Source organism: Carlito syrichta, unplaced genomic scaffold (assembly GCF_000164805.1).
Source record: "Carlito syrichta isolate Samal-C Ts95f unplaced genomic scaffold, Tarsius_syrichta-2.0.1 Scaffold305252, whole genome shotgun sequence".
NCBI classification, from domain to species: Eukaryota; Metazoa; Chordata; class Mammalia; order Primates; family Tarsiidae; genus Carlito; species Carlito syrichta.
Genome location: NW_007249348.1, coordinates 100,655 through 110,137, shown reverse-complemented (window position 1 = coordinate 110,137; position 9,483 = coordinate 100,655). Strand labels below are relative to the sequence as shown.

The following is a 9,483-nucleotide window of genomic DNA, read 5'->3' as shown; positions in this document are numbered from 1 at the left end:
CATAATTTGAGCCAACGTTATTTACATTTATTCCTATATCAAATTAGAAACTCAGAAATTTTCAATTTCACTGTGGCTTACTCTGACTTCAAAAGGAATGGGGGGGGGGGGAGTTTCAGGATGTCAGAGAGATCCTTTGAGCCTCCCAGCGGCCTCTATTGCATGACCCCTCCCTGGCACCGGAGCCTCCCCTTGGCTCCCTCCTCCCTCACTCACCATCCTGTAGTGGCGCTTGCTGCAGCCCTCCCTGTTGCTTTATTTATTTATTTTGCACCAACAGGGTTGCTGCAGACTCATTCTCGCCTGGTTTAAAAAGAGAGAGAGAGGAGAGAGAGAGAGAGAGAGAGAGAGAGAGAGAGAAGGAGAAATGCTTTCTGGCTCTTTTTTCTACCTCAGTCTTGGCAGCGGCGGCCGCAGGAGCAGCAGCGGCAGCAACAGCGGCAGCAGGCTGGCAGGCTGGCAGCGGGGAGTGGGGAGTGAGGCACACAGGGGAGGTGCGGGGGCCCGAGGTGCAGCTCGAATGGGACGGGGCCCCCAGCCCTGGACAGATGCAGTGCCAAACTTGATGCCACCCTCCAGCTTCTCCGGTAAGTGCCCCTACCCTCTGTCCCAAAGCTACAGCTGCCCTTTTCCATAACATTCTCAGACAGGCCAGGCCAGTGTGCCTGTCAAGGCAAGAGGGTTTGTGCCCCCACTGCCATCCCCACCCCACCAACCATTCATCTTGACCCCACAGGGGGACTTTGATGGGGAAACTAAAATACTCCAGGTGCCCCTGGGTGGAAGGACTCCAAGGAGACCTCGCTCTACCTGCCATTAGTAAGGATATTCCAGGAACCTTTTCCCTAGGATGCCCCTCTCCATGCCGGTCTTATCCTTCAATCAGGTGTGCTCTAAAGAGGATACCCATATTCCAATGTGTCTCTGGACTGCCACATAGAGACAAGAAGAAAGCTTCCCATCCTTGAGGGGGTGACGTCCCAGACCCCACTGAAGGAGAGAAAGAAGTGGTTCTGACACCCATCTCTTCCGGCAAAGTAGCCGGAAGCCAGTCCTGTAGCCCCGGAGGTTGGCAGGGGAAGTTTGTGATTAAATTCGCCACCTTATAAATAAGAGGTTGGTTCCTGATCCCCCAGCCCCTATCCCAGCAGGCTTTGGGGACTAAGGGGAAATTCACAGAGAAGGAGGGAAGAAGCTGGGTTACACGCTTCACTGCACTTTTGCTGAATGCAGAACAGAAAGGATGAGCAGGAACTGCAGCAGCAGTGATGAGGAGCTAGCTTTCAGATGGACTTCCCAGGGAGAACAGGCCCTGGGAAAATGAAGAAGGCTGGGACATCTCTCGCTGGAGAGTTTTTAGCATGCCACGGATACCTGTTAGGTCAGGAGAGGGGCAAGAGCACTGTGGTCTGCAGTCTTTGCCACATTCAGTCTTCCTCATCCCCAAGCCTCAGACCCACTTCCTACATCCCTCTGCTCTTTGGCCTCTTCTTCCTTTAGTTTCCCAACTACGACAGTCCTCTGAAGTGACTGTGGGAGAGCCACTAGAAAGACCCTTCTAGAGTGTGTCGAGTGGGAAGGAAAGGAGAAGAAATTACTCTCAAGCCGCCTCCAGGTGGGAAAAAGTAGGGCAAATAGTAGAAAGCTGACCCTGCAGGGCCCAGAAAGCCTGAGCCCCAAAGACTGAAGCCTGAAAGCCTGAGGGTGACCAGGATTGCAGCTCGGGAGAAACTCGAGCGTGCCACCTCCCAGGAAGCATCCGTTGGTCTTGCTCCTGTCTCTTTAGCCATTCCTTGCTAATTCCAGTGCTACCCCTCCCCTAGGGTCCCTGTGGCATCGAAAGGGTGGATTGAGGGGCTCTCACCATCTAGAGGACCCCCCCATCGCCTCAGTTAGCTTCCAGTGACCATCGTAGTCACCCTCTTCCTGAAATTTCCCAGACGCTGGTACCCAGAAACCTACTTGAAGTCGACAGGCTCTGCACACCGCCTGCGCAGTGCCAGCCAAGGGCTCCCTTCCTCCCCTCCCCACGGTGTCTGGTCGGATGCTGTCTCTCCTCACTTATCCATGCCTCCCTGGCTCACAATCTGTCTCTTGGGCATTGCTCAGGCAGCTCAGGCCAAAGGGGACAAGAACGCTCCCTCAGATTCATACACTGAGCCAGAATCCAAACACCATGAAGGAGGAATATAGGAAAAGTCTAAGACCGAGGACCACGCAACAGAACTCAAAACTTGGGTATCATTTGGGTCTCTCACACACCCCCACTTCGTCTGTAGGGGAGGAACGTTGCCCTTGGGCTCCTGTGGGGGATTCCCACCTTCCCGGTCAAGTGGCCCCTGCATCCTGTGCCACGGCTAATGTGCAGCTTGGCCGTCATCCACACAGGCATTCCGGAGAGATTGGATCTTGTTAGTCCAGGGCTCAGGCCCTGGGCCAGGCAGGAGGAGGGCAGACACTGGGGCCAGAACTGAGGTCTGCATGCTTCCCAGTCTTGGGTGACTCAGTCAAGGTGAAGACCTTTCTCCAGTCAGAACACGGAGCTCTGGGTCAAGGATGTGACCTCCCAGAGCCTTAATCAAAGTTATGGGTACATAATATGGGAGAATGAGCGTGGGCAGAGTGGGACAGGGCAAATATCAGGGAGAAGGGCCCTAAGCTTAAAGACAGCAAATATCAGGGAGAAGGGCCCTGAGGTATTCCTAGATCTCACAGACACAAGGAAAAACCCATTACAGAACGACTCTGGGTTACCTCCTTGCTGCACCCTGTTCCATTCCCCTAAGACTTCTCCCCCAGAAAGCAGGCTTGGCTAGGGTTTCATGAGCTAGTCAACAGTTGGCCAGTTATCCAGGGCTGGGAGGGGAAGGAAAGTAGAAATTCCCCAAAGAGGCTCCCAGGAAGTCCCAGGGAGGTAGAGCACCAGAACTGTTTCCAGTTCTGTGCCCTACTTGTGGCAATGCTGAGACAGATAGATTCATTTCTCTCCCCTTTAAGGAGGGCTCGTGAAGTCCAGGTCACCATCATCTGTAGCCACTTTCCCAAAAGGGCCATGTCATCATCTGTTCCAGGACTGAAGAGGGAATGGATGCGGCCACAGCTCCAAAGCAAGTCTGGCCCCCTTGGCCCCCCCTCCTTCTCCTGCTCCTCCTGCCTGGAGGGATCAGTGACAGCTGCCCTGCTGTGTGCGACTGCACCACCCAACCCCAGGCTGTGCTCTGTGGTCATAGGAGACTGGAGGCTGTCCCTGGGGGACTCCCACTGGACACTGAGCTCCTGGACCTGAGTGGGAACCGCTTGTGGGGGCTGCAGCGGGGAATGCTCTCCCGCCTGAGCCTGCTCCGGGAACTGGACCTCAGCTACAACCAGCTCTCCACCCTTGAACCCGGGGCCTTCCATGGCCTGCAAAGCCTACTCACCCTGAGGTTGCAGGGCAATCGACTCAGAATCATGGGACCTGGGGTCTTCTCAGGCCTGTCGGCCCTGACACTGCTGGACCTCCGCCTCAACCAGATTGTCCTCTTCCTAGATGGAGCTTTTGGGGAGCTAGGCAGCCTCCAGCAGCTAGAGGTTGGGGACAACCACCTGGTGTTTGTGGCTCCGGGGGCCTTTGCAGGGCTGGCCAAGCTGAGCACTCTCACCCTGGAGCGCTGTAACCTCAGCACAGTGCCTGGTCTTGCCCTCGCCCGTCTGCCAGCTCTAGTGGCTCTAAGGCTTCGAGAACTGGATATCGGGAGGCTGCCAGCCGGTGCCCTCCGGGGGCTGGGACAGCTAAAGGAGCTGGAGATTCACCACTGGCCATCTCTGGAGGCGCTGGACCCTGGGAGCCTGGCTGGGCTCAATCTCAGCAGCCTGGCCATCACTCGCTGCAATCTGAGCTCGGTGCCCTTCCAAGCGCTGCACCACCTGAGCTTCCTCAGAGTCCTGGATCTGTCTCAGAACCCCATCTCAGCCATCCCAGCCCGAAGGCTCAGCCCCCTGGTGCGGCTGCAGGAGCTCCGCCTGTCGGGGGCGTGCCTCACCTCCATCGCCGCCCACGCCTTCCACGGCTTGACTGCCTTCCACCTCCTGGATGTAGCAGATAACGCCCTTCAGACGCTGGAGGAAACGGCCTTTCCTTCTCCAGACAAACTGGTTACCCTGAGGCTGTCTGGCAACCCCCTAACCTGTGACTGCCGCCTCCTCTGGCTGCTCCGGCTCCGTCGCCGTCTGGACTTTGGCACGTCCCCCCCTGCCTGTGCTGGCCCCCAGCATGTCCAGGGGAAGAGCCTAAGGGAGTTTTCAGACATCCTACCTCCAGGGCACTTCACTTGCAAACCAGCCCTGATCCGGAAGTCTGGGCCTCGATGGGTCATTGCAGAGGAGGGGGGCCACGCTGTTTTCTCCTGCTCTGGTGATGGAGACCCAGCCCCCACTGTCTCCTGGATGAGGCCTCAGGGGGCTTGGCTGGGAAGGGCTGGGAGAGTAAGGGTCCTAGAGGATGGGACACTGGAGATCCGTTCAGTGCAGCTACGGGACCGAGGGGCCTATGTCTGTGTGGTCAGCAATGTGGCGGGGAATGACTCCCTGAGGACCTGGCTGGAGGTCATCCAAGTGGAACCACCAAATGGCACGCTCTCGGACCCCAACATGACCATGCCGGCGATCCCAGGCCCTTTCTTTCTGGACAGCAGAGGCGTGGCTATGGTGCTGGCAGTTGGTTTCCTCCCCTTCCTCACCTCAGTGACCCTCTGCTTTGGCCTGATTGCCCTCTGGAGCAAGGGCAAGGGCCGGGTCAAGCATCATGTGACCTTTGACTTTGTGGCACCTCGGCCCTCTGGGGATAAGAACTCTGTGAGTAACCGGGTCACTGCCAAGCTCTTCTGACCTTTCCTTCAACGCTGGGACCCAGCCAAGTCAGCTTCAGACACCTAAAGGGAAGACAGAACCAAGACTACTTGGACCGGAACCTAATCCCAAGTCACACAGCCTTGTGCCAGCAACTAGTGATGCTTCCTGCTAGACAGTCCGCTTCCTGAGCTTTTCCAGTCTGAGGATAGCACTGTCATCTCTTCTCTGAGGGCCCCAGGGAGCTGCAGATACAGACCCTGTAGTCAACCCTGCCCTCCCTTTGCCCCCTATTCCTCTGGCCTCCCCACCCCAAGCAGAAAATATAACCAAGACGCCAGTCTGCTAGCCTAACCACTAGGCATTCTTTACACTCACTCATATCCTTTTATAACCAATTGCAACTGCCAACCATAGCCGTAAGATTATTTCAGAGGTGGGGCTGGGAAATGCCACTTGCTTCTTGGAGTCTGTGCCCCCATCAGGCAGTCTGCCTTTCTTTTCTGCTTCCCACTCCAACCCCTGTCCCTAGGTGCATGAACCAGAGCCAAGGATCCTCAGGCTATGGAGAAGAGGATGGGGACAGAGTGTGGGATGGGGGAGGACAGACCACACCCTGCACTATGTCTGCGTGAGCCTCCACCACTGTTCCTGTCTGTCAGATCATTAAACCTGCAGCCAAATGGCCACAACAGTAGCAGCCAAAGCTACACACATGATCTCTGGAGTCTTTTTTATTTAAGTCTATTTCCTCCCCCTCATTTCTGTCCAATCTCCCCCTTCCTTCCCTTTCTGCCCGCCCATGGATCTTGTACCCCCGAGGGCCTCACCTCCATCTAACCCAGCCTGACAAGCAGAGTAAGGAGGCCCATCTTGTCGGGAGAGATCAGCACTCCGAGCCCAGGTTTCAGTCTCAATCCTTTCCCTTTTGCTTTCCGTCTCTGGAGCTAGAGAAGGAGAGATCCTCCAACTTCCAGGGGATTGCTACCTAGAAATTGCAACCTGGGGCGCCCAGCTCCTTCCCTTCTTTCTCACTTCCCCATGGGATCTGAATATCGTTTTTTTGTGTCCTGGAACCCTAGCGCCCCTGGGGGAAAGCCAGAAGGGAACTCCGAGAAAATGACTCAAAAACAAAAATATGCAGTTGTCAAAAGAGGGAGACCCCTCAGGACACAGCAGTGACTAGGCTTGGAGGAACCAGGGAGGAGGGCACCAGCAAGCTGTCGAAGGAAGCAGAGGGAAGGGGAACCGCAGTCACCGTCCACCTGGCTAATTTCCACCACCCTTCTTCAGCTTTTCCTGGTTCTGTGTTGAGCGCAGCCCCAGCCCCGGTAGGAAATTGTCTCTGGATGGAGAGGTGGGATGGGTAGTGAAACTGACTGCTGATGACCCCTGAGCGTGCTCCAAACAGAGGGCAAAGCCAAGCCCAAAAGGAAATACAGATGCTGGGAGCTCAAGGGACAGCAGCAGCCTCAGCATCACGGGAGGGAGGAGCGACAGGGAAGAGGAGATAGAGCAGGAGGAGGGACTGAATGAGAAGTGAAGAATCGCATGGCCCAGGGGAGCATTTTCCCTCTGCAGCAGCATCTGCCTGCGTCCTTAGTTTCCCTCCACCCTCCGGAGCCCCCACCAACCCTTACACCAAACCAGACAAGCATCATGAGCTTTCGGGCAGATTCCTGCTGCTGTCGTCGTCCTTGCTCTGAGGAGACTCCACTCATTAGAAGATTCGCGGCTCAAACTGTCCCTGATAGGTGAGAGGTGCCAGAGTCACCGAGGAGGTAAGGCTGGACTTCCCCGGCAGGAAGCTCCTCAGTGTGGCCAAGATGGGAATGTGGGATGGGGCGTGGGGGGGGGGATGTGAAAACCCAGCAGCTTGGAGAGTGAAGCTGGAGAAACTGACATTCTTGAGAAATGACCATCCCTGAGCCTCCAACCTCTCTGCCCCCCAAGGCACAAACAGCTCAGCATCCCAGCAGACTCCCCTTCTCCAGTTTAAATTTCCTGGGGCACACCCCTCCCCGCTCTTCTCTGTAACCTTCCACCAGCAACTTATTAGGTTGGGACTTAGGAGTGCTGAAGGTTCTCACTCTAGTTGCCCTCTCTGCAATGCGGAAGCAGCAATGCTATTCAGAGAAATCTCTGGGAAGCCCCTGACGCAGTCGGGAACAGATGACAGTCTGGTACTAGGAGCCGCTGCTGCCCAAAGTCTCCAGAGTCTCAAAGTCTTGGGAGCAGCGATGCCCGACAGAAAAAGACTTCAGGTCACATACGGAATTTCAGATTTTCTAGGAGCTACATTAAAAAGTCAAAATAAAGCAGATACAATTAATTTTAATACTAGATTTTATTTAACCCAATATACTCAAACCATTGTCATTTCAATAAGTTACCAATATAAAAATCAGTCATGAAATATTTAATGTTACCATTTTGGAATCCAGCTATATTTTACATTTAGGGCACATCTCGGCATCTCAATTCCGTCACTAAACTTTCACCAGAAATACCTGTATTTAGATTTCATAAAAGTCACTTGAAAAAGTAGATTAGCTGGGCTCGGTGGCTCAGCCTGTAATCCCACGCTTTGGGAGGCTGAGGTGAGTGGATTGCCTGAGCCTGTGGGTTTGAGACCCACCTGGGCAGGTGAGACCTCACCTCTACAATAAATCAAAAAATTAGCAGGACGTGGTAGCGCACGCCTCTAGTTCCAGCTACTGGGAAGGCTGAGGCGGAAGGATCACCAGAGCCCAGCAGGTCGAGGTTGCGGTGGCCAGGAGCGGCCACTGCACTCCAGTCCGGGTGACAGAGTGAGAATCCAACTCAAAAAAAAAGAAAAAGGAAAAAGTAGATTCACACATCCATGTTGTTCTAAACATAAAACATTTTCCTATAACTGAATCATATATTGGTTTTAATTTTAAATCAATTAAAATGAAATAAAATGCCATGCCTTAGTTGTATTATCTGCCTCCACGAGTGTTCAGTGGTCACATGTGACCAATGACTACACTGGACAGTGAACCTCCTTGGACATAGACTAGGGTCTCCTTGGCAGGAGTGCACAAAGTAAACCCCAAGAAACACTTTTTTTTTTTTAGTCAGAGTCTCAGTCTGTCACCCACACTCACGCCCACAGCAACCTTGAGCTGATGGACTCAGGTGATCCTTCCGCCTTAGCCTTCCAAGTAGCTGAAACTACAGGCACATGCCACCATGCCCAGCTAATTTTTTGATTTATCGTAAAGATGAGGTCTCACCAAGTTGACCAGGCTGATCTCGAACCCATGGGCTCAGGCAATCCTCTCACCTCAGTCTCCCAAACTGCTGGGACAGAGTCTCACCCTGTCACACAGGCTGGAGTGAGTGCAGTGACACTCACGGCTACCACAGCCTCTACCTGCTGGGCCCAGGCAATCCTTCCACCTCAGCCCCCCAAGCAGCTGGGATGACAGGAGCACATCACCCCACCTGGTTAATTTTTTGATTTATTGTAGAGATGAGGTCTCACCATGTAGCCCAGGCTGGTCTTGAACGCCTGGGCTCAGACAATCCTCTCATCTCAACCTCCCCAAGTGCGGGGATTACAGGTATGAGCCACCACATCCTGCTCAAGAAACACATTTGATTGCAGGGAAATAAATGCCTGTGGAGGAACTCCCCACTACCAGCCCTCGGTCTCCTTTGAGAGCTTTTCCAGCATACCTTCAAGGAGTGACGCTCAATAGTGTAGCAAGTTTCCTGTGATGAGCACTTCCACAGCCCATCAGGTCAGTAGCAAGCCAGTCCTTCATCTCGCCTGTCTGGGAAGGCTGCCCTCAGCTGAAGTGTGACGATAAAGGATGTTGAGTGTGTGTGCCGATGTGCGTGCAGATGCAACCAAGGACATGCGTGGAGGTGGTGTGCAGAAGTTCTGCAGACTATGTGCCTGTGTAGGGATGTTATGGTGCTACACCCTGGGGGCCATCCAGTGGAGACTCTGCTCAGGGTGGGGTGGTAAGAGAGAGAGAATAAGACAACATTCATGGAGAGCCCTTTCTATCTCGGTGCTCATATATATATATATATATATATATATATGCATATATATATATATATGTACATATATATATACATATATATATATATATATATAATTTTTTTTTTTAATAGGAATCTCACTATGTCACCCAGGCTGGAGTGCAGTGGCACAATCACAGTCATGGCAGCCTCAATCAGTTGGGCTCAGGAGATTCTTCCGCCTCAGCCTCCCAAATAGCTGGAACTAAGGTGAGTACCACCATGCCCAGATAATTTTTTAATTTATTGCAGAAATGAGGTCTCACCCAGTTGCCCAGGCTGGTCTTGAACCCCTGGACTCAGGCAATCCTCTCGCCTCTGCCTCCCAAAGCACTGGGATTACAGGTGTGAGCCATCGCACCTGGCGCCATGTTTTCTTATGTAATCCTCACGTCAGCCCTATAAGATAGATAAGCATCTTAGCTGATGGGACCAAAAGTCAAATTCATTAAGTGCTTGAGTGCACAGAGCTAGTTAGAGAGGGAAACGCATTTGAACTCAGGGTTGTCTGACTCAAAACTCACATGCGGCCAGGCTTGGTGGCTCAGCCTATAATCCCGGTGCTTTGTGAGGCCGAGGTAAGTGGATTGCCTGAGC

The 9,483-nt window shown here is 53.5% G+C and overlaps 1 protein-coding gene across 1 annotated transcript; it reads left to right on the top strand.

Annotated features, from left to right (window-relative positions):
• The first annotated feature begins 371 nt into the window (after positions 1-371).
• Positions 372-5,537, top strand: LINGO4 (leucine rich repeat and Ig domain containing 4). The gene is made up of 2 exons (XM_008061439.2): positions 372-587; positions 3,072-5,537. Exon 2 carries the CDS (start codon positions 3,085-3,087, stop codon positions 4,864-4,866), a length of 1,782 nt encoding a protein of 593 aa, XP_008059630.1. The 5' UTR covers positions 372-587; positions 3,072-3,084; the 3' UTR covers positions 4,867-5,537.
• Positions 5,538-9,483: the final 3,946 nt, after the last annotated feature.

Coding starts and splice junctions, on each gene's coding strand:
- LINGO4 (XM_008061439.2), top strand. CDS start 3,085: ATGGATGCGGCCACAGCTCCAAAGCAAGTCTGGCCCCCTTGGCCCCCC.